At 37.6% G+C, this 26,507-nt stretch overlaps 1 protein-coding gene across 1 annotated transcript in view; it reads right to left on the reverse strand.

Moving 5' to 3' along the window:
* The window catches only part of Prosap (SH3 and multiple ankyrin repeat domains prosap), a 427,994-nt gene that overhangs the window by 9,767 nt on the left and 391,720 nt on the right, over window positions 1-26,507 (reverse strand). The window contains exons 11-17 of the mRNA XM_071586042.1: window positions 24,450-24,711; window positions 16,498-16,923; window positions 13,860-14,093; window positions 9,230-9,425; window positions 5,632-5,833; window positions 4,039-4,288; window positions 1,879-1,980 (exon numbers count right to left, since the gene is read on the reverse strand). Of these exons, the coding sequence (XP_071442143.1) occupies window positions 1,879-1,980; window positions 4,039-4,288; window positions 5,632-5,833; window positions 9,230-9,425; window positions 13,860-14,093; window positions 16,498-16,923; window positions 24,450-24,711 (1,672 nt within the window). The remainder of the gene's footprint in view (window positions 1-1,878; window positions 1,981-4,038; window positions 4,289-5,631; window positions 5,834-9,229; window positions 9,426-13,859; window positions 14,094-16,497; window positions 16,924-24,449; window positions 24,712-26,507) is intronic.

The following is a 26,507-nucleotide window of genomic DNA, read 5'->3' on the forward strand; positions in this document are numbered from 1 at the left end:
ATCACATTACACATTGAAGGATGCCATGGACCACCATCAACGCATGGCCTCTGCACCGCTGCACTGCCATGAAGGCACTCCATTTCTACGTTCCTTGGGGGATTAATTTATTTAATAACTCGGCATTATCCGAAAACAGCACTTTTTGACCTTAACGCTGGACTTTTAAAAATGATGTAAACATAAAACAATAGGCAAAATTAGAAAAACCCTAGCTCTTGGTGGAGAAAAACCCACCAAAGTGGGAATCGAACCCACGACCTCTGGGTTGGCTCATACATTATACATAGATGGGTAGATTATAGATCCTAAATCAGATGTAAATTTAAAGTATATTGAGAATGCATAAAAAATAGCGAATTTGATCACTACATCTCAATAGCAACTCCATGGCCTTTTCCATCCTTCTCTAAATGCCCACATTTCAAAACCTCCAATCTATGCCTATCATCCTGCTTCCATGACCATGTTTCCACAACGTACTTGTCTACGCTCCATGCCAAATTTTTAACAATTCTTTTCTTAAAAATCTTACACAAAAATCATATCATCAATTTTCTCCTGGGAAAGCTTCTTTGCCTAATAGTATGCTCCTTCTATAACTACTGATTTGACCACCTTGGTCCATACCAAAGCCAAAATAAGTCCACCTGGTCTAGTTTTGCCCTCCTATTTTAAAATATAGTTTAGCCTTCTTCTTCATTCAGAATCACTTAACCTTTGTTTTGTTCACTTAGATTTCATAAATATGACACTTAATTAATGTAGCATGCATGTAATGCTCTAAGCATTGATTGTAATCCCTTTATTGACTGGAAAACTACAGCCTATTCATCTGAAAATATAGCTGATGCTAAGAATTCCACACCAAATTTATATCCAATCTCTGTTTCTTCCCATGTCTCTTTTAAAGTTTCCTCCAAATAGACATTAAAAAATACAGGTGATAACAGACGCCCTTGTCTTCACCCCTCTTCCCTGACCATCCAATCCCCCACTCGCAAGTGAGCAGTCTGAGACATGTACAGGTTGCGGATTAGCCTCCTATCCCTCCAATCTATTCCTAATTTCCGCAATATACACATTAGCTTTTCCCAATTCACTCTATCAAATGCCTTTTCAAAATCTACAAAAAAGGCAAATACATCCTGACTGTATTGTATATTTCCCTCGATTAGTGATCTCATTACTGCAATGGCATCACGCGTGCCTCTCCCCTTCCTGAACCCAAACTGATCATCCCCTAAGTAATCATTTGCCCTACTCTCCATCCTCTTGTTGATGATCCTGAGACCCCGTGTAAAAGCAAACATTTTTCTGCAGCCCTCATCTGAAATAGCCTTTTCCTTTTCGGAACTAATTTTGATCTCACAAACTCTTCCGGCCAGTTTTCTTTCTCGTAAATGCCGCAAATTAGCCCATAAAGATTCTTACTCTCACATTTCCCTAAACATTTCAGTACCGCAGAAATGTTGCCTACCCCCACAGCCTTGTTTGATTTCATTTTTCTCATTACCCTTTCTATCTCATTGTCAAATATTCCTGGGCCTAAGCAATCTTCATCCATATCATTTTTTCCTTCTATGCCTAAGCTTGTGGTCCTTCATCTTTGCCATACAGTTCTGCATATTCCTTCCATCTCTCTTGGATCTCTTCTGTTTCAATTACATATTATTTTTCCAGACTTATCTCAGATTTTCTGCCCAAATTTTTGCTTTTTTTATTTCCCCGATTGTTCACCTTTCTATACAGTGCATTCATTTCACCCTTCCTTCGCTAACATTCCTCATCCTTGCACTCTATCTTACACTCCTCCAGGATGTGAGCATTATGGACAGATAAGTAAGTCCCCCTCACCCTCCCTCAACTGATGCTCACCATATTCAGAGAGTCCAGCCACCATAGAGCGTGCCCTTGCCCGTCCAACACTCAGCGTCGTCTTGGGATCCCTCCTAGGTGGCATTGGTGCTGGTGTCCGTGCTGCCCCACAGGAAGAAGCAATGGGAAGCTCCATTAAGTGACAATTATTGCACCGAAATGTCATTCACATGCTCCTTCCAAACTCTTAATTGAAAATAACAGAGACAAAAACTCGCACATTTTTCCATTGCATTTCCATTATTGAGTTTCCGTCTCTGTTATCATCAAATGATTCCATCATGTCCCACCTGAATCTATAATTTCTCTTAATCGACATTATCAAATATAAAAATACAAATTTTCCACAGAAATATAGCATGTAAAATGATCTGCGATGCATAGGCACCTTCATCAGATACAGACGACAAGTGTTTTTAAAGTTACATAGTGGTGTCATCACATTAAGGTTAAACGAGAATGAGTTATATCTTATCACCAACACCCTCACCTCCATACGAGGGGGCTCCACCTCACTAAATGAATGTCATTTTAAGAAGTAATGGTAAATTTAACCCCAAATACAGCATTAATAATTACATTTTTTTAGTTCACTCAGTGTCCCCTGACAGAGCTGAATCAATACACATATATTGATATTATAAACTTGTTTCCATCAGGTGCTAGTAGAAAAAACATAAAAATCATCACAGAAGATATTTGATTGCAATGCATAGTCAAGCTAGTGTTTTCAAGTAAACTAATATCCCCTTTGAAAGTTTGCATAAAACAGGATTATCCTAAAATGACCTAAAATGTTATCAGCAGATGAACAGCCTATAAATTGGTTCACCTAGCTCTAGTAGAAAAAATTTATGACAGTAGAAAAAATTATGACTCAATAATGTTTTAATGAAAAACAAATTTTAGTTATCTACATTTTGTAGATGACATTTTACTTTGTTGGGCTGGTAGCTACCACAATGTAAACACTTTCCCTTCATTGCTCAATCGCCTCTGTAAAAATATGCAGCATATATCATGAAGAAGAAGTAAATCAAAACAATCAATTTTTTTAAAACCTAATTACCATCAAGAAAGACAAAACCAGTATGAGATTTAACAATTGGAATTTTTTGCTTTTTTTCCTTTGGTAAAACTTTTCTGTTTTTAATTTTTAAAAGTCTTTGGTAAGTATTCGATGGTTCCTGGCTCCACTTTGTGGAAGTTCATGTTCATTAAATGAAGAACACAATATATTTTCCCACAGTAGTACCAGCCTTTGTTAATCTTAGATGCAGTCACTGCTGACTATTGGTCACCTTATAGCAAATATCATACTGGAATATTGAACAGATTTTGAAGCATTAAAAATAAAATCTGGCATTCTTCAACATTAAGAGCCATTTAACTCAATAAATTAACATTTCATGAGTCTCCGCCCATCCTTGACTTTAGTCAACACTAATACATAATATCAATTAAATTACAGAAATAAAATTTTTAAGCAAGGAATTATGGTACTTCAGCCACGAAATAATATGCATATCAAGTTAAAGAGATTTAAATTATATTTATTTCAAGCATGCCACTTCAAACCAATTTAATTTGCTCAGTGTTAGTAATTAAGAATAGAATTTTTATATCAGTTAGAAAAAGCAAATTAATCAAAGTGGCAGATGGGTAAGTTGTATATGCTCAAATATGAATGAATTAGCATTAAGAGAAAAAAGTGTCAAAATACCTGGTTCTATGAGTGGGCAAATGAAAGTGAGTGTGAGATAAAAAATTTTAACATTGAAATATATTATCATTCAATAATTGAAGGTTACTATGATGATTATAAAAATCAACCTTATTTACCTAATTAATTTAAGACTGCCAAGAGGGATGCCAGATATACATTTTACAATCATCGTTAAGTCTCACATTGACAGGTGAATGGATTAACATAGATGCATATCACACCAATATAATATATACATTATACTTTGATATTTTAATCTAAGGAAACAATTACCATGAGCTTCCTCAAGATGGACTCTAATAAGGGAAAATTGGGCCTCTCTATCTAGTAATTGCATTGAATATTTGCAGGTATTTATAGTAACATTTGGGCTGTATAAAACAGCCAACAATTATTTTAACAAATAAAGGTTTGGAGAATTTGGCACCCCTCACCTCCTCCTCCGGTCATCTTCCTTGGTAGAGTGGAATACTGCCGACTTGGTAGAGTCTGTGAACCAGAGCGGCATGTCCCCGAAGCCGGAAGGGCACCAGAAAGAGCACCAGAGAGGGCACCAGGAAGCCCCCCTGTGCCAACAGGCCCAACAATACCTGAGACCACTGTCATAGTCACAAGATCTCGAGATCGTCGAATAAGGTCGACCACGTGTTCATGGGATGCTTGCGACACGTCTTCATCATTGATCTGCAAGAAAGAAGGGCATAACTGCGATTACCCCTCTTCTGTCATAATTTTACATTATCTTCAATTAAATGTCCCCATGCAACACAACAGGAAAATATGCCATCAAATCGCATTATGCAATGGTTTAGCAGAACTTCAAATGACTATTAATTGTTATGACTAATGCATGGAAATATTGTTTAACGCGTGTAATATTTACTTGTGAGTTGTGGTGGTTAACTGACCATTACTTGGATCCCTTCTATGCACAGAATGTTAAGTGCATGATTTAAAAATGATGTTTACATTCAAAAAATGTACACGCACATTCTGCTCCAAATTCAGGACCACATTAAATCTCAGGAAGATTTTGGAATACGTATAAATTCCACAATTTTCATTAATTCATGATTACATCTTGTGTCACTTTCGCATAACATGTATGCACACCTTTTCAGCATTACAGTGGAGAATCATGAAACCCCCCAATCATGTTTTTCAACTCCCCCTACAGAATTGCCACCATCAACTGTCTCGTTGTTTGCTCCAATGGGAACATTCATCAGCTGCACAATCAATTTTTCAATTGAGAAATTCTCTATTTCAAATGATGCATGAATCATGGTGGATTTCTTTAAACTCTTAGGTCCACAATTAACTGCCATCACATTACTTATTAAGCAGTTCTCATTTATTTTACTATCATATGGATTTCCGAAATGCATAAATACCTATATGTTATGCACTGCAATAGAACATTCCATATCATATTTTGACACCATGCTTTCATATGTACACTTAGCGTAAGATGAATAACATACAGCACATTTCACAGCATTGACCAAATACCAGTATTTGGCATTACTCTTAAAATTTTGATTAGGAAAAAAGATAAGGTGAAGTAGTTTTTAGTTTTAGTACGTGATGTGTCATTTTATAATACTGATTAATTACTCCAGCAATAATTGTTCATTCCTGAATCTTATGCTAACACACACACAGTTTATGATTAGCTAAAAAAATTAAAAATAAGCCTGGATGGCAAAGTTAGCTGATTCCATTAATCATTCATCCATTGATCGAAAATCACTAAATCCTTGATTTGATCCTTTGGAAAAACCCCTACGTCACACACCCTCAATAAGCACTAAATTTGAACTAATGATCAGCAAGGAATTGACTTTAAGAACAGTGTGAGAGCCACAACATGGATGTATTTTTCAGAGGTCCAAGAGATGTTGCTTAAACCCTCGCACCACCAGATGACCTTTTCAGGGTCGTCCTCCTTTTGATACAGTTACACTGTGGTAAGTTCCTTTCAGTTGCAGGTACTTAAGTATGAAATATCCCAACAAAGGACTCACTGCAAGCAGAAAATCCCCCTTGCGCAGGCCAGCCATGTCTGCCACACCCCCAGCATCCACATCATCCAAGTACTGCAGGGCAGGGCATCGCTCAGAAGGGGTCAGCTCCATGAGGGGCGATGTCGCCTTGGCGCCCCTTAGCACAAAGCCAAAGCCACGCCTCGCCCTGTGCAGAATGACTGTTCTTGGCTCTGCAGGCAGTCTAGAGGCAATGGGACACGTTGTTAGATTGTGTATCTAGTATTTGTGGGTTTTATAGGCCAACTCATTAAAGAAGCATCAGTTAACCTGAATTTGCAAAGGGCAAATTCCTGACTTTTTCTAAGAGAGCTTTGGCAAATTTCTGTTTTTTTGAGAGTGGTGTACCCTAGGCCTTTTCCTGAACCTTGTGCAACCTTAGACCCAAAATCCATGTGCAAAAAAACAATGTTGTCAATGATAGTTAGTTCCTTCATTAACTTAGGACAGAATGTTACATTAACATAAAATGGAGAGCTACAAAATTACCCTTAACAAAGATGTAGTGGTACATTAAATCCTCAGCTTAACTGAAAATGCATGTCTTACTAATATTTCAGTCCCCCCATTTGTTGTGTTAGAAGGATGACAAAAAAGTCCTATGAAACGTGCTCAATATTGTATGCTTCACTGAAATAATCAGATTAGACAATATTACAAAACCATTTAGATAGGTGGGTTTGCTTTTACTGCAGTTTGAAAATAATTGTTCCCTATTTATTGTCCCCGACTCCAAATTAGCACCTTTCTCCTCAGCAAAGCCAAAAGCTACTTCCTCAGCAGTTTGTAATGCATTCAGTAGAGCACTCCACCAAATACCAGCTACCATCTCAATGCCCAGTTTAAATTTACAAAATTTGAGTTTTCCATCTCTTTCTCAATATTAGGGACTTATAATCTGCATCAGTATGCATACCTTTAAATGTGCTTTAAAACTTGAAATAGTATCTATGTACAAGGGTTGCAGTTTCCAGAAAAATAAAATTTCCCACTGGTTACTTCTAATGACACAGCAGTTGTGAGCAGTATAATTGCCAAGGTAGAGAATTCTCCCTCTTTTATATTCTAATTTATACCAATCTCTATTGCCCACGGCTAGAACAAATCAGTGGCCATCCATACTTTTTCATTCAACTTATAATCTGCCAGTAGACTTTGAAAGTAGGCCATTTAGACCCTAAAAAGTAGGGAAGTAGATGATTTATATATTACACCCTTTCCTATCACTTAAGTATTCATGTTCCTAATTCCAAATCTACTTCAGCAGAGAAAATTACTTGTGTGATTCACTTGACTTTTCTCTCTTTTGAAGTCCCGTGCTTTAGAGGCTTCTCTGGTGACAGAGTATGGTATGGTCTTGTATGTATATTAAAACAGTCTCTCCAGCATTGAATATATTTTTGTCTGGGTAACTTCTGATTTTTCTTACCATTTTCTACTTTTATAAAAGGCAACACTAAGGAATAAAATACTCTTACTGATATCCCTTCTGCAAATATGTTGCGGTGGTCTCCAGGCTTTTCTACGCAAAAAAACTCAAAATTGCAGTACATCACCAATTCATTTTCTGGACCACACTTTTGGTACACCATCTTGGTAAGTTGCAGCACCATTCATGCGTTTTCGTGCAGCACTTCCTGCTTCCAGTAAGTTTTCCACAAAATATTGTATGCATCATGGATTACTTACCAATCATGAGCACATTTGTTAAGCATTTAAGGATTTTTGGAGATGGAGTGGTATTTCTTTGATCCTATAAAGCCATAGCAATCCCAGGTTCAAGCAAATGCTGCATCTTTGTAGAAAAACATGTGCTTTCTTGAGCTGTTTAATTATGAGTTCACAAGATATAGCTTTTACATCAAAAAATTTTTCCTGAGAAAATTAATCAGTAGCTACATTGCTTATTGTAATTTTCTGTGAATTTTGCACATTGTTTTCCATACTTCATCTTTATCAATTTATTTTGCTTCATGCTGCTTTGTTTTGTACAAAAGAAGAGCCATCAAACCTTTATAATGAATGGGTATGAGTTGGTTTTTCTCTACACAAAGTTTATTCAATTCCTCTAAATCATAATTTCCGACGTAATATTTTTAGAAATCACGGAATTGAGAGTTGACATTCTTCAATGATCTGCTTTTCCAATATTTCACACGTCTCTGATCCATAGAGTGCCATGCTTCTGCATATGAATGATTTGATGAACTGCTTGCTTTGAGTCTTTCTTTCTTTCACAGCTCTGTTGAATTTTTTTCTCCATTTTTCTGGGCTCTGTTCACCTTTTCCATCAAGATGTTTAATTAAGCCATATTCAAGTGGTTTGAGTCATTGGTAGAGTCCTTCAATGTATTCCTTTCATGAAGATATTTCTGGTACTTTCACGACAGTTGGTATCAGTGAAAGGCATCAATGATGAAGGGCCTAACTTGGTAGAAAAGCCGAGAAGATTTCGCCATTCCTTCCATCTCTTCGCAAGGTCTTGATCTTCAATTTGTATCTTTTCATTTGCATCTCCAATGTTACAATATTCTGTTGTTCTTTTTTCCAAATTATCTCTTCACCAGTTTATAAACTATTTCACTGTTTCCTTTATTATTTATTTCCTTGCAGCAACATTCCGTCCCCTCTTCCTTGCCCTTCTTCCACTCTCATATGATTTGGTTCTGCAACTTCTTATTAAGGATTACCTCAGTTTCATTTCTTAGATATTTTCAGCATGCATTTCATAAATGAGAACTCGTTCAGCATCCCATCGACTCCCAGTACCCCTTGCATTCCCTTGTCCCACCTACTTTGAATCTCTCCAACCTTCTCTCTACTCCCGCCCACTCGCCAAGTCTCTGCATCCATCCTCAAGTTTGCCATACACTGGTTTACAAAGTACACATTCACCACTGTCGTGAAGCCATACAGCAGTATTTTTTTTTGCAGCAGTGTGCCATCAACTGTCAATATTAGCAATTTGTTTTCAGTAAGAACCATATTCTCTAGCATTTCTATGGGGAAGTCAAGATAACCAAGGATTTATTTCAATGAAAAAACACTGTTCTTATGATAACTCTGTCTAATTACTGAGCATTCATTTATGAAGACGGTAAAAAATAACAAAAACTTTACACTTCCACACACTTTTAATGTCCTAAGACCATTGTTTTGACGCTGGACATCATCATCAGATACAATATAATGAAATTTCTCAACTTATACAGTCGGGTGTCAAAATTTCTTTATATTGTACCTGATGATGACGCACAGCATCGAAACCATGGTCCTAGGACATTAAAAGTGTATGGAAGTGTAAAGTTTCTGTTATTCCATGAAGAAATTCCATAAAGTTAAGCCTGAAACTGTTACCCTCATTTATGAAGGTAAAACTATGCAAGTTCAATTCAATTCGAATTCAAATCAAAACCGTTAATTTAATTTGAAAGAGAATTAGTGATGCTCAAGTCCCTAGATGAAGGATTGTTGGAACTGTTGACCACGTGTGCCTGGAGATGGAGTTTCCTACAGGGGTGTGGACACCAAGGGGAAGCAAGTGCCTTCAGGAGGCTTGGCCAATGGTACAGTGACTCACTGCTTTTTGAGACGAGGAGCTGTCGCAAAATGTTTGATGCTGTTCTCTCGCCGGCCACGAACCCTTGAGGGCCTGCTAGTTCCCTGCACCACCACACCTTGCCGCACCTGCACCTCCTGTACACAGTGGGTCGGGAAGAGGCCTGATGACCCGTGGAGGCTGCCCTCCAGCAGGCCACAGTCTGTCGCCCCAGTCACTGTAAGGGGAAGAGAAAAGGGCCACCATTAAATTATTCACCTGCAAGAAATATCTTACTCCATAAACACACGTCATTATCAAGAGCACATCTAATCTTTGATTTGTCTGTTCTGGTAAATGAGTCAACAACCCATGCTCATAACTAACGATGCTAGAACGACAACAATTCCTTTTTGGGGCGAATTCTGATTCCAGCTTCAGCAGGAAGAACCAATGTTTGGAAAGTTTGGAATTACTTAATTTCTTCAAGAAACTGGGGACAAATGATAAAAAATATTAATTATTATTTGAAAAAGTGAGGAATGTGATTTTTGAATTGGGGATTCTCAACTAGGGCAGTGTTCCTTTCAGTTGTGAGACCAGTTCATGTTTGGTACAGGTGCAATCATGGGAAAGAACAAAAACTATCCTAACAAGCTAATCTCATGGTTACAATTGGCACATACGCCTAAGGAATTACTCAACAGGAGTATCTAATCAAATTACAAGAATTCAGATGTAAAATCAAGAAGAGGATAGCATTTTTGCAAGGAAAATTGCAAAAAATTCAGGAATAAAAATCTTTAAAATTAGTGGCCACTCTGTTGAATTAATTTAGAGAGTAGGGGCATCTGATTGTAACTATATTTCTGGCATCACCAATTCCTAGCACTTAGATCAGCCATCAATGCCTTCTACTGGAGGAGAACTTCATTTGATAATAAATGCTGATATGAACATTCACTCAGTGTCACACCTTTATATGCATTTTAGAAGTTCATTTGAGAGAGAATCAGAAATGCAACGAAGCACATCACCTTGTTACAAATGAAATTGGAGCATACCCTTGGCCATGATGAGATTATATTTAAAATCAGGTGAGCAAATAAGTTTAAATAAATGTAAAAATATTGGATAACTTTGAATGCCACGACATTCATTGCAAAAACCATCAAAATTGATTTCTTGGATCTGTAATAAATACATATTTCACATAAAATTGCATATAGCAAGATATTAAGCTATATAGCTCCCAGACATCATCACAGACAGTACACTGACTGAAAAGAGGTTTTTGCTGAAACACATTCACACCCTTGAGGACCTCCTGGAATCCACCTACCAGGGAACTCGAGTCGTGGAAAAGCCACTGGCAAAAGTGTGCCAATGCTCAAGGGATGTACTTTTGAGGAAAATTTTGAGGCATTGAAGCAATATCTGAATTAAATCTATTTTTACGAAACTTTTATGCTTCTTTTTATACAAACCACGCATGTTGTCCCCATGTACTAAAAGAACATATGGAAACACATTTACTCCATGAAAAGTAATGTTTCTGATGTGAATCTACGTGATAACCTATTGATGCATCCATGCACATGGAAAGTTGATGGCCAAATTTTTATATACAATTTGTTGTACAAGCAATTTACTACCCTTACTTCTGGAGAAACTAGAATTTTGCACACATCTCATGGTAAAAAAACCTAATGCATTTTATGTTCTTTAATTTGCTCACAATTTTACTCTTAATATGCAATTATTTAAAAATTATGAGGGCCTATAACTGATTATCACAAAATATAGACATTTTTTCATTCTCAATTTGAAATTCAAGAATTCCATAAGCCATGAAGCCATATCTAATTGCTCTTACTCAGTGTGCTGTTTAGTTCCAATGTACCCTTCTTTTTTCAAAGCATTTTTTTTAACAACCTAGTATGAAAAGTGCTACGGAAGTTATATTGCAATTTTTGTATTTCCATAATTTATTTTGCACTGCTATGCATATTTTTTTCCTTTTTGTAAGCAATTAAAACTACCATGCATTATTTATTGTTTTAACTATCTTATAATGAAATGTGCGACAGGGAAATATTTTCCAAGAATAAATAAATTCTTAATATTCAGACAAGTCAGCCTTTTATGCAGCCCAATGAAAAATGTTGTGCTTTAGTAAAGCAATGTTTATTATTTATATAAGTAGGATAAATGTTCCATTTTCAAAACTACCAGAAATATATGCAAAGGTGTCGTTCAGCAATCATAACATGTTTCCTGCAACACCATGTCTAGCCTGTTTTTAATTTCTCATGATAGTGGAAAAAAAGTACTGCCATTAAAAGAAAATGAATCTGAATTGACATCATACATATACAGATTAAATCTGAATGACTGATAAATGAGCCATAATTATCACTCTCTGCCCTGCCATTTGTATTTTTCCCACAAGTGCTTCTGGCTCCCCCACACATCTTCTCACCCTCTATGCATTTCCCATTCATCCAAACACCTACGCAAGTGTTGAGTCCAAAGAGGTCCAAGCAACATTGTTGCTGAGACTGAGATAAGAGAAATCTATTTTGGGTCAAGCCAACTTTCAGAACAGTTAGGTTAATTAAGAGAACATGCTTATACAATTTTGTAGCTTTTCATCGACTAGATAAAAGCAAAATATCCATCCCGTCACAAAACAAATTTAGATATTGATTTATTCACACTATCCAAAATTTTGTTTGTAATTATAAGCTCCCGGATAATGTCACATGCACAAGGCTATAAAAAGTATCAGTTACTACTTTTTAAGGACTCAGTTAAGTGTTTGCATGATTAAGAAAAGGCTCGTGAAAACTTTAATATGGAGTGTAGTTATGTACAGCACGGGAACATGGTCACTGAAGAAGGATGATAGAGGTAGATTGGAGGCTTTTTGAAATGTGGAGAAGGATGGAGAAGGAGAAATGCATGGAAAGGAAAACAAATGAGGAGATGCTACGTTTTGTGGAGGAGGAGAAGGGATTGATGGGAGAAATCATAAGGAGATAGAAAAAATGGATACAGATTGATTGATTGATTTGCAGTGGGATGTTGTTGAAGACTGTGATAGAGGGGAGAATGTTAGACAAACGAGTAAGCAGCAGGAACAGTATTGGGATGCTGGACGGGATGAAGGGAGGAAGGAAGTACTCAGAGATGAAAAGGGGCTTCGGTGTAGAGTAGGATGCTGGGTTTGTTTTTTCAGGAGAGATAAGATATTTATTTGGTAGTTATGTTGATCCAAAGCCTTCCTTAACCAGTAGATTACTTAAAATAATGTGAATGAAGTCTCAGAATTTTTTCCTGTGTGATACAATAAATGGCAAGCAGATTAAAAATTCTAGCCTTTCACCGCATCACAGTTCAAGTCCCATAAAAATGACTTAAAATTTTCATTTTACTATGAGAAAAATTAATTAGTGCTTCATGAAATCCAGCATTAGTTTTTAAAAAGAAATAATCTTCAGATCTCCCGACCATTTTAAATATATTTTGGGGCTCTCACTGTCACATAACGAAAGGAAATCAAAACATTCACTTCCCAAAATTTAAATGGTTCATTGACTCATTAAAATGTCAATGTAAAATGTTCTTCTGCTCAGGTTAATATTCTAAGAGTGACTTTCGGCACTTATGTCCAAAGTGGCACCCAGAGCAATTCATCTGGCATGCAGAGCTGGGAAGGTATTATGGACAATTCCACATTGAGTTTAGATTACAGGAAGAAAATAGCACGCAAAATCGATCTGACTCAGTTGGAGAGACAAAGAAGAGTGCCGTATATGTAAGTGGCCTCTGGCTTTGGAACAATTCCTTAGGCTTTGAGTGATCAAGCATATTCTGTGCCATATCCTTTGTGTCCTTTTGCATTAAATCATGCTATACATTGTTCTCACGCATGTCATATAAGTGACAGAGCAAGACTAGTATCATCAGTCAAAATATATCTATCACTTTGATATCACCACTAAAGTGCTCTCTTCATTTCACTGAATTTCATTTTATTTACTTATAAATTATGTTCATGAGTTTCCTTAGGAATAATTGATCTATTTCCCTCTGAAATTGAGGAGAATCAATAATATTAATTGCATATATGACTTTATATATCTATCAAAAACCAATGTCATATCCCAAAAAGTAGAAGTAGTTCAAATAGATGACTGATAGAGATTTTCTATGATATTTATTTCACATAGGTACCTTTGTTATAAGCCCTAATTAAGCATTTAGACTTCAAAACAAACAATTCTTAAAACCATTTAAAAATAATTATTTTTTATTATCAAGAGCCTCTTATGAGCATGAAAATAATTGATATCTCTATCTCACTCAATGCTTTGGCGTGCAAATCAAGACCATATTCTTATTTCGTAAACTTGGGCACTCAAATTGCCAAAAGGTTTGCAAACCCCGACCTTCTACATAAAAATGGACAGATATCATTTGGAAATTGAAAAAACATGTTCAGGGAACCTCAAAATATTATTTCCACAGAAATCCTGAAGGAAATTCTTTTCTATTATCAAAGAGAAAAAGTGAAAAACCATTCACAAAGGTTTGATTGAATTCAGGGCAGCCTCGCCCATGAAGGATTCAAGCACAAGGGGCGACCCCCCCTGGAATTTGCACTTGCCTTCAATGATGTCACCCCTGGCAATGGGCAGGTGGCCTGGGAGTGTTCCTGGGTAGTCTTCGACACAAACGACAGTCGTGGTCCCAGTCTCAAAGGTCATCCCGGCCACGGGTGGCTCACCACCAGTCGACCCCCCGCGAATCGATATGCTCGCCCCCCCACCACCAGTGCTGCTCCCTCCGCTGTTGGACGTGCCCACACCCGAGCTGTCACTCACCGTGTCTAGACTCTTGTCTGAAAACGGAAACATGGAGGTGGTGACTGCCCTCCCAAAGAATTCATTGTCATCAAAGCATTCAAAACACTTCAGATTGTCAACTGTGGAACATAAAGCGATATTTTTCCAAAACTTTGTGAGGCATCAGAAATTTTCCAAAAATATTTTTGCTGATGTTTATAATATCTTTTAATTTTGAAACATTTGTCCGCATATATCCACCAGCCTTGACTGAGTTTGGCGAATTATGAATAATGAATGAACGTAAATACCTTCTTAGTTTATCCATTCCAAAGGGAGAATTTATGATAGCATCTTCAAGTGGTTGCATATTGCAATTTAAGATTATAATGCGATTGGGGGGGGGGAGTTAGTTCACATTGATTTTGTTCACTTGAATTCATGGGAGTTTCAAGTACTTTTCTTGCCTTAATTCAAGAAATGTTGCTTATAGATTATGGTTTTCATTTGAAACAGGTGTTTCATCAATCAATTGGTATAAAGGCATGACAAGTATTTCATCTGATACTTTATGGTGTAATTTCAGTGATGATTTTGCCTTTTATTTAACTTTAAGAACATCATTATGCAATGACTTTCAAGTCTTAAGACATTGAAGAACAATGTTCCCGGTTTGTAACATCAATGGCATCACATAAAAGAGGACCAAAAACAGGATTATTTTACTTAGAAAGGAATTATTATACTTTTGACTATGGACAGGAAATAAAATATTTCAAACATTTATGCGGATCATTAAAAATGAAGGTAATTTCCCTAAAATAACAAAATGTATCATATTAATTTACAAAAGATTCATAACTACTGAAATTTTACCATCTCTAATCATGACACTTGCGGCATTAATTAACCTTTTTACAATCAATGGATACCCCAATTTCCAAACTAGTTTTACTTTCTAAAGACACTCAATATGAGTTTGATAAAGACAGATTGCAGACACCCATATACAGGAATTCTTATGGGGATGTTCAATATAACCAAACTGGTTTGATATTTTCATTATTTTCATACTGAAAACAATTAGAATACAAGTCAATGACACAATAAACCATCAAAAAACTTTTAAGTGTTAATCATTATACAAAAGCCTAAGACTCCATCCAATAGCTTGTGTGATAGGATTAGACAGGTACTATCAGTGAAGAGATGTTATTCCAAAGGAAGACTAAATATAATCCTCCAAACATACACTGGCAACAAAATTACCATTCATTTCATGCATTCCTTAAGTTTATGTTTGCACACAACATACGAAAGACACTCAAAAATACAGATCATGCAATGGTTCAGCCATGCTGGGAGAGAAATGAGGATCTTGCTGAAAATAAGGGATTAAATAAGAATTGGTAAGTGCCAAAAACAAAGCCTCTTTGGCAGAGTAGGAGTACGGGGACAGATTTCTTGTAACTGCTTCCAAATCCAATCGAAGCAAAAGAAAATAAGAGGGATGGGGGGAGAGGGAGGAGGGCAGAGCGGTTTATCCTTCCAACTAACTTCCAAAAACAACCAAAAAAAATTTAAATACAGGCAAAGAAAAGAGAGAGAGACAAGAAGAGATATTCAATTTGGAAGAGAGGCGTGTGTGTGAAGGCATTTTAAGTTCTCTTCGCAGGTAGGCATCCAAAAACCTTAGGAGACACCCCTGCAGATCAATTGGGCATGCAGACCAGTTGGGGGTGGTAGACAGAGAGGAGGAAGGGAGATGGCAGGGGGAGTTGCCCCATCTCTCCCTCCCTCCCGCCATCCTCGGCGGGGCCTCGCCGAAGACCAATCCCAGTGCACCCCCGCCACAAGGAGAGAGGAAAGAGACACAAGAGAGAAGAGTCAACACCTCACCGGCATCACAACAAGCCAACTACACACCGTTCCCAACACTCCTCGCCTCCAAGTTCCCACAATTGTTATTGTTATTTTTGTTGCTGTTTCCATCGAGGTAGATCTTGAATCCCACATGCTCTCATCACACCCTTCCCATTGCAGTAAAACCTTGATATAGTGAAAGTAAGGAGACATAAAAAAGGGGCTTCTTCTTTTGAATTGGGATAGCCATGTTGAGGAGAGAAAACAAATACGCTCATTTTCCTCACAGCATTTCCATTTTCTTGCTAAGAAACTTTAATCACTCATTTTTTTTAATAAGACTTATCCATTTGCTGAAACGGGATTACTCAGAAGATGCTCAAGTGACACTCGTGGCATGTCCAATGCATTAAATATAAAGTGATGTAGAAAGTTAATTTAACCAAGAGGTTTTTACTTATTGAGGGTTTTTTATCAACAAATTAAATGACCAATAAAGAATGTTCATCGCAGTGATGATTAGCTGGAGAGAGAGAGAGAGAGAGAAGTGTCACTATATAGAGGTTTCACTGGGTTGCTGCACCCCCCCATGCTCACCTGTCACGGTGCTCCCAGTGGCTGCGCTCCCCGTGGAACTTGCTTCGCTTAAGGAGGAAGAGGCAGAGCTGAAGGGTGGGAGGGAGCGGTTCGAGGGGGATGGGGAGGGGGGGCCGCCCCTTTGGTGCAGGGGCACTTGATGGTGGTGATGATGGTGGTGGTGGTGATGGGGTCCGTTGGCGCTGTTTGTCGTCGTGGCCACAGTTGGAACGATGCTGGCCGGCAGGGTTTGGTGGTGCAGGGCCCTAGGAGGGTGGGAGGGGGTCAGGTCTGAGGGGTTCTCCAGGCGGGAGTCAGACTGGGTGCGGGGCAGGGTCGGGGGGGTTGGTTTGTGGTCGGAGATGGTGTAAGACGAGGCTGAAGAGGTCGGGGGGAAGCCGGAGCGCCTACGCTTGGGGTTGTAGCGCGGGGGCTCCCGGAAGGGCACTGCCGACGGTCAGAGAGGGAAGAGCACGTGTGCGTTGTTGCATGTGGGAAGGGGAGAAGGGAGAGGGGGGAGGAGGAGAGAGGGGGGCAGAAATTAATCTTTTTCTTTAATGGGCAAAGAAGAGCAGAGTCAAAAGTGGCCATGACTTTGAGAACAGACAAAAAACAATAAAAAAAATAAACAAAGCATTGGCAATGAACGGGTGATTGCTTCCTCTGTAGCTCTTGCTGGTGGAGTGGTTTCATTTATCTATGGATTACGAAGCAATAAGCCCAGACGTCACTCAATAAAAAGCCTATATCACAATTGATCAATGGTATAATGTTCAACTGACTGTCTGGATAATTATTTCTTGAAGGAAAGTGAAAATGAGCAATTTATTTTACATGAAATTTGAGTGCTCCAAAGAGACCAATTAGTTTAGTACATATTGCAGTTCTTAAAATTATATGAAATGGATATATGTGAATGGTAGAATTGACTCAATGCTTGAGACATTTGAAAATATAACTTATGTAGTGTGAAAAGTTGCACTGAGCTGATTAATGATGTGCTGTAAATTAGAGGAGCAGAATTGATTGAAAACTGAAGGTACTTGGATGTCCACTAATTTCAATGTAAGTTGTAAATTGTTTTCTTTAAAGGCCTTTAAATTCATGCAAGAAAAAACTAAAAAATTTGACTTGATTAGTCATGTAGCAATCCATGCGTTTTTTTATCTGGCCTCTCTGAAGTATGTGTTGCCTCTAGCTCTCGTTTCAAGATTTCCACTAAAATCTGAGGTAATTTCCAAAAAAATTCAAAGGATCCTATTTTATATTAAATGCTTTAAGCCATTACTTGTGAGAATTTTTCCATCATACAAACAACATGAAACACAGCAATTCCACAATTAATATTTATTATCCACGACCATCACCACCAGTCATTGGCACAGTGTTTAAACCATAGCCATGATGAATAAATATTTACTGTGGAATTTCAATGCTTTATTTTGTCTGCACGATCCTATTTCACTTAAAATCTGCTAACTTCTTGACCTAAATTTTCAACTAACATCGTTCTTTAAGGTTTATATCATCTTCACATATCGGGTAGATTTAACGGTCTCAAAATCACTTCTTTGAACACTGGAGTTCAAATATCTCTCATCCTCCAAAAAATTATCGTAAACATAGTATTCAACCTTGCCTGGGTAACAGTAGTTCAGATTAAATATAGTCTCATATTTTCTGAGTTGGAATAGGTTATGAGACAAGTCAATAACAGAGAGCGTCTCATGGCTACCTCTCCAAAGGCTTTCAAGAGCAAGAGAATACAATTTTAATGCTCAAGATAGGCTAATGGTACCTTTACAGGTCAACCTACAGCTGTTTGCTTAAGTAACTATACCCTCACACAATAAAACCGGGCCTACCTGTTCATTAGAGGAATCAAAAGAAATGGACATGAGCCGTCACTGAAACAAGGAAGTGAACCTTGTTTGATAATTCATCTTGAAAGCACTAATTTAGTAAGTGAAGTGATAACTGTATTGGGAAACTTGGCTGGTAATTCACCACTGATCAAGTGATTCAGGCTTGGAAAGAATATTTCTCTTGCGAGCTAAGACCATCAAAGGTGGTCCCAAAAGAAATTGCTTGCTGGTGATGAGGGAGACAAGTTTTAAAAGACAAATAAAAGAATTTCAAAGGGTTGATACAAGCAAGTGATGGGTTGAGGTTGAAGCAGCCAGGGTTTCAAAGGGAGGCGGTGGAATTCCAAAGGGAGGCAGTGGCATTGGGCAATTGGGTTAATGAGGAGAGGGCACAGAACGGGTGGCTGATGCTGAGTGTTGTTGTCTTCTAGCCTTGCCTCCCTCCGAGCTCCGACACGTCATCATCGAGACTAAATGTGACCACCCCACCAAAGCCATGAACTGAGCCAGGGTCTGCCGCCAGGGAAGGAACCTCTCCCCTCCTCCCCTGGCAGACAGGAAAGCCTTGGTTGGCTCTGCACAATGCTTCTGCCGCTGCACTCATCGCAAAAATAGTATATTGGGATTGATTACAGTCTACCTTCTAAGAAATTTCCAATGCATCTATGGCTGATACACAAAAAGGTAGGCAACTAATGGAATAAGCTAATTAACTTGTCTTCCCCTTCATCCTCATTCAGAAGACTGCAGAATATTTTAAAATGCCCAGCTAATCAAACTAGAGAGGGACATAAGAGGAATGATTTATTTGTATTCTGGTTAAAAAGAATCACAATGAGAAATTAAAACATAAGGCAAGCTGGGAAATGAGCAGATGCAACTAGTAAGCCAGCAAAAGCATATATTGCAACATTAAAATATTGGAGAAAGATAAATATTTCAAGGTGAAAACCTATATAAAACAGCTGGAGTTAACACAAAAAGCCAAATTAATGAATAGATATCAAAACATGTCAAATTCTTGCTCTTTCATTCAGAATTTGAATTTTAATCCAATAACAAAACTGTGAAACAAGTTGAATACATATTTCTAGCACACACAATTCTATAATGGATTGAATAAAAAGATCATGGTTATTATATGTTTTAAGTCAAAATTCTGTTAAATTAAGTGTTTTTAACTAGTACATGACATAGGATATATTAATAACCAAATGAACAATTACATGTGATTACTTCATCTGAACATCAGATGAGATCAATGAACTGCACATTTTTTTGGGAAGTTTAACATCAGGCACAGGAAAGAAAAGAAAAACAGATTAAAAAACAATACACAATGAAAATAAGTCACTACTTACAAACTGATACCACTTACGGGTGTGAAACAGTGTTCCGCTACATTTCAGCAGATAAAGCTATCCAGGGCATGTATTTTTCAATGTCATACATGGACACATCCTTCTCATCATCTACTTTTAAGCTCACTCAGTTTCACTAAAACTGTTCATTTCATCACATAATTGATAGCACTGAATAGATATAATTATTCAATTCATTGGAGATGCACCCAAATACTGTATAATGTCACTTACGCTAAAATGGTGGACAGATTCCTGAATGTGAAGTTAATTCAACTTTTTATTCAAATCTTTGGGGTTATCAAAACATTCACCTAAATGTTCGTTCGAAGGTTTCCGCGGCGATGAGTAGGTGATTTCCACATTTTTCGGGCTGCGTCCGCGTATGTCGTTTAAATGTACAACAGTTTCGCCAGCTATCCTTGACCTGAGGACGCCAGCAGGATAGCTGGCGAAACTGTTGTACATTTAAACGACATACGCGGACGCAGCCCGAAAAATGTGGAAATCACCATTCACCTAAATGAACAACCTAGACACTTACATAATTCTGTGGGAAAAAGAATAATTTTCAACTAGACCAAGGAGAATTAAATCTATCGTCATAGTTTTTGTCATAAGTTTTTCGTCTGATGGTTCATTATTTTCATATGCAAATCATACATAAAACATAGAAGATCCTTTAACCTCAACCACCATCAAAATTGAAACTTAACAATTTTTTATTTTAATAGATGCCATCAGTGGAAAATTGACCTTCCAAAATACCTAATGCAAACCTTCCAAAGGTGCAGTTTTCTTGGACTGAAACAATTAGCCATGTGCTATGAGCACCAATAGGCATCATTAACTAGAGACATAAAATGTCATCTGGAAAAATACCAGCAGTCATCATACTTTAGCATGTTTTACCCTAAATATGTTAACTAAACTATGTTGCACTTCAAGATGCAATGCATTGAGAAAAAATATGCATGCTAAGAATTCTGATCTAGTGATAAGGGTAAAAAAACACACTTGTTTACAGATGGATTCATAAAAAAATTGCAATTTTGCAAGCATCATTCAATTGTCTTAAAATTGTTCCGGAAAGCTCAACAGATACACAAATTCAATTGAAATAAAGAAAACCACTTAAAATTGGGAGGAAAAAAAGGGAATTCAACTAAACAAAGTAAAATTGCCATTTTCTTGTGCATAAGTCAGTTTAACTATAAACAGTGGTTTACTTTCCAGTAAGAAGTATCAACAGAAACCCTTGACTCCATGCGTTAATTAAGGACAAGAAAGAGATCAAAAGTTAAATTGTTTATATTAAATGTGAACACATTAGCCTAAATGCAAAAGAGAATTAATGGATGCAAACGAATGAATGCTTTTAAGAAAAATGGAATGCAGTCATACTAACTTTATCGTTTTCAAGAGCTGTTAAATTTACTGACGTAAATTGCAAATTTTACCACAAAATTAGCCATTTGAGGGATATTTAACAATCAAAAAAAGTCATCTTATTTCAAGATTCAATTCTCAGTCCTAGGTAAAATTAGATGGTTCAAAAAGCAACACATTTCATGAATTGCATTCAGCCAAATACAATATATGCATTTCCTAATTACTGGACCCCATTAATGAAATACAACGATCCTTGTGTTTAGGGAAAGGCAAACCGTGTCCCTTCTTCCAAAAAGGAATGATATTTCAAAATTGTTTTAATTTTTGCCGCAGCCACTAAAGGCATTCGGGTCAATTTTGTTTCTCATTCTTCATCCAAAAGCTATGCCTACTCCTACTCTAAAATGCTAAGATGATTGAGGATGGTCATCTCTAATCTGCTCATCCATTTGAGAGTCGGATTTCATTGCAGAACACTGCAGTTTATGGTCAACCCAATGGTTACCTATCATCAAGAGTGGCTCAAAAATGCATATAAAACAATCAACAAGTTATGCATTGGGAAGGGAAAATCAAAGATTAGAACATTTACGAATTAAATTTTGAGCATCTAAATCAAGGACCACTACATTAATGGGCATTAATTAATAATGCTTTATTGGATATATCAAGGGTATAGAGATGAGCTGTAACCAAGGTCCTCGGAGGAAGAATGCAATTAAGAGAAAATGAGGAAGAAAGAAATGAAAATAGTTAAATGTGCTAGATCAGCTATTTCTTTTATCTATGCCACCAATGTTTCATTCCTTCACTTGTCCCATGTCTTGGCATTCCCTCAGCAAATGTAGTTTCACCTTGATTCCACCAGAGAGTTGATTGAGAATCAATTTTATCTCAAGAGGCTGACAGGCGATGGCAAACCCTTTCCAGAATGGCAGGATATAAATGCAGCTGAACATTGTGGAAAGTAGGCACATATATTTGAACTCTGTATTACTGTTATGGCACCTCGGCTGTTTAGAGCTGCTGCATACATTTTACGTACATTATTTTATGTGAGTGAGCATTGACCACTGATGGGTGGAAAGGAGCCAACAGAAGGTTTAAGGATGCAACACCAAATGATGCATCTGTTACTACAGAGGCCAACTTTTTTTGGGGAAATAAGAGACAAAGAATTCAGTAGAAATTTCACTCAGAGAATTAATTGAACTGTACATATTAAGGAAGCCGATAAAATTTTAAAATACTTTTATGTACAATGGTAATTATGCTTAATACAAGAGTACAACACCAGAGGAATATGTAATATATCGACTGGACATATTAAGATATAAGTTACTTCAGTTATAAGGTTAATTTGTACCAATTTTTCTACTGCTGTGCTTGTATAGAAACATAAATTAAAACGGAGCACTGATGATGCGATGATGCTTTGTACTGATAAGACCATGGTGACAGCTGAAAATAATTTTAAATGGATATAACAAATTGAAATTCACCTCTCCCTCAGCTGAAGACATTGCACTGGTCTGCAAGATGCATTATACAGTTCATCTTTCACGTGCTTCCAATGCACTTATGCGTGCTTGTTACGCACCATCTCTTAATGAGGGGCAGGCATAGTACGAATGGAAGCAATTCCTGTAAATCCTTTACGCCTAACTGTGTGGGCTACACAATTAGATTATGAAATGAGCACCAACTTTGTTAAACTAATATAACTTATCATTCAAAGTCCAAATTAGTTAAATCAAAAATTCTCTTTTTAGGAATGTATATTTTTCATTTCAATACGCAAAAAATAAAAAAGTCATAATTTTGTACGTAATAAAATAGTCCATTAGGTATATCAAGCTGCACTCTGAAAAATCATCAAAACAATTATGTAGTGCTGATGTTTTTTTGAATGCAATGAATAAAACCAAAATTAAACGGGTCAGTAATACTTCAAATTCTCAAAGTCTATTATTTATCTTCCATATTACTTAATAATTAAGTGATTTATAGCAGCTTTTAAAGATTTGCTCCATATTAATTCATTGCATTGGGCCATTTTTTAGAGGAAATCATGTGTCAGGTGGGGGATACCTGTACCGTCTTCCACAGGTTCCAATGTTTGTATTATTAAATGGAGTAATACTAATTAACATTCTATCCAGGGCAATTCCTTCAGGAATTGATAACTAAGTGTAATAATGAACTACACATAATTTTCTTTGAAATTTTACATAAAATATTGTAGCAAGTATAAAACCATCATGCATAATGCCGATGCAGAAACATTAAATGAAATCCCTGTCCTTCAATTATTTTATTCAACTTAAAAATATACACCCATCTTCCTTGTATCCTATATAGTATCGTTCAGAAAGCACAACGTAGCTGCTAACTGAGAAGTGGTAACGAAACAATATGGGAGTAATTGGACTGAATGAGAACAAATATTAGGATTGATAAAGAGTTTTCCTTCTCTCTTACTTACGATATCAGACAAAATTTTGAATAATTAATCCGTATGATTACCTGGGATACATCTCCTGAATATATGCACCTACTTTCTTCAACAGCATCACTGGTTTGATCAAATGGTTTGCAAAATTGGCATTACATCATCGCAAGTGTTCTAGCAACAAAAGATTAACACCAACGCATCAACATAAAACACTTAACAGCTTAGATCATGCAGAAAGATCAATGCATTGTAATTAAGTAGAGAGCTATTTTAGTCATGAGATTTAATGATAGAGTAACTTTACATTTAGAACTCAGAGAGACTTTCAGTGAAGCTAATTAATTATTGAACTAAATCTCACATTTTAATTAACGGCTGTTTGCATAATGCATGGATTCTACCCTAGAGGAGAAGGAACTAAAGGAAGCGGTGTGGGGAGAAGTTCCGAGAGGGGTTTTGCATCTCTCTAGTTCAAAATGCACTCAGTAAAATAACAACAGGCAAAGTAGGAGAGGAAACAAGCAGAGCAGACTATTTTTCTCTCACTAGAGCGTGTGCGTACAGATTCCAACTAGGTAACCACACGCAATGCAAGACACCGACAATCGCCACAATCACCTGTTAGGTAGCCGTCCATTTCTCTTTTTTTCTGTTTCTTGTTCAGATGAAACAAAGTGAATTAATGGTTAAATTTACGGTGGGGTACCGACGCGATGAGGGACACAGAGGCACGGAAGGATGGCAGAGGGTTAGGGGCCTTGTGCAACATGTGGTGGTAACAGCAATCGGAGGTGTGGACTCGGAAGGGGTGGGGGTGGGGGGAGGGTTAGGGAGGGAGATGAGAAGGGAGGGAGGGGAGGAACTGAATAAGTCCATGACTCTGGAGTGCAATGCACTTACCGACATTCTCTGGGTGGTGGTTGCGGATTATTTCCGCCAGTTCGAGGTTCCCGGCGATGACTGCCACCTGGTATGGTGTCTGGTTGGCATAGTTGAGGGCATTGGGGTCTGCCCCACGGAACAATAGCAGCCGAGCACATGATTCCCGGTTGTCCACGGCACACACGTGAAGTGGCGTGTTCCCCGATGCATTCCTGGCTTCGGTATCCGCACCGTAGAAGAGCAAGTGCTCCAGGTGCTGCACAAGGCCATTGCGGCACGCCTTCAGGAGAAGATAAAGGAGAGCATTTGCAAGTTGTGATGGGGACGGTGGGCACATTGACCCACATGCAAGCAAAAATTCCCTTGCGGCAAACACAGGGCTAAGGAATGGTTAACATGCGATGATTTAGTCAGATGAAAATGAAACAAAGTAGTTTAAACCTTTTGGTAGCCGAGGGCCAATGACTCGGAACATATTCAGCAATATTTATTTAACCCTTAATAATCTGGAATTAAAGAACATTAGCATTGTATGACATTGTTTATTTTTTCACCAGATTAACTAACGTGCAAACATATATCTCCAATAGAATTCATGAAGGCATAACTATTAGTATACATCTAACTGAAAAACAATAATCAAATTTATTCTGCTATCAGCTCATTACTCATGAAGACCAGGCAAAGGTAGAGGAAGAGTTGGGTAGGGTGAACTAAGTGACCATGCTATGGAAGGACATCCATGAGGGAGAGAAGTACACATCAGAAGCACAAGAGCGAATACCTAAGAATGTCATGGCAGAGAGTAATGACCTACATACGAGAATAAACAGAAAAAATAATTACGAGGGGCAGTCAATGAGAAACACCATAATAAGGGACTTGAGGAAGGCATAAAGAAAGACACAGTCGGTAGCCAAATACAGTTTGCGGAGTGGCTACCACAGAGCAGTCCATGGAGTAACAATGAGCTATGGTGGCCGCTTCAAGAGAGGCCAACATTTAAGCAACTCGATTTTTCTTTAATTAGCACCTGAAAACATCAATGAAATGCCTCAACTTAGAAGAGCATGTTATCATATGGGCAATTGGACGATTTTATAGTCAAAAGAATTAACCCTATCAAATAATGCAATAATTTCAGAATGTAAAAATCATTTGCCTTGACCAGGATTCAAACCCAGATCCCTCAATATCCGGTCCAGTGCTCCAGCCACTTATGCTATCGAGGCGTCCTCTTAAACTCTGAAATTTTGGGGCTTTCCTAAAGGAACAAGATGTTGTGACGAAATACCATATGTGCATACAATGTCACAGGCATTCGTAGTCGTCCACGAGGTTAAAGCCAACTTTAAACCCTTAGGCGTTTATACCTTAGACGAATTCCAAACATATTTCTTTGCCATCTATGAAATAACATTAAAAATAATGATTTTCCCAAGCAATTCAAACACAATATCTTTTGGCAATTAGACTTCATATGGGGATTTTCAAATGCGATTGACATACTGGCTTTCTGTATAATTTCCGTGGCAAAACCCATAATTTAGTCTGAATTCAGGACAAATTTGAAATAACTCTCTCCAACTCAAGCACACAATTACCATTTTACCAAATTGGTGACATGACCTTTATTTAGCATATGCATAAGAATTACTTTTGAAAACAAGAAGGTCCGTCAATGTGAGTGGATTATGATTTTCAGCCAATAAAATTCGGTTTCCATTGAAGCAAAAATAATAGATTCACTCTCTCATGACATAATGCAGCAATTTATTCTATAAATTCATAAAACTCTCAACAATTACAAAGCAATGTGGACTTTTTCAACCTCCCCTAACTATGATTATGTACTAAAGTAGTAGCAGTATTTAGGGGAGGCGACCGACAGCTGAGGCCATTTGCACCATAGGGGATGGACAGGAAAGGATGAAGGGTGGAGAGAAACCCAGTGTCGGCATTAGCCTACTCTTTACGAAAGGCGCCGAGGGATCCGCAGTTAAACGTCCCATCCGACGGACGGCGTACTCACTCAAAGTGCCCTCCACAAAGCACCTCAAGCAGGGATCGAGATGC

This window comes from Hetaerina americana, unplaced genomic scaffold (assembly GCF_022747635.1).
Source record: "Hetaerina americana unplaced genomic scaffold, ioHetAmer1.1.p SCAF_20, whole genome shotgun sequence".
NCBI lineage: Eukaryota > Metazoa > Arthropoda > Insecta > Odonata > Calopterygidae > Hetaerina > Hetaerina americana.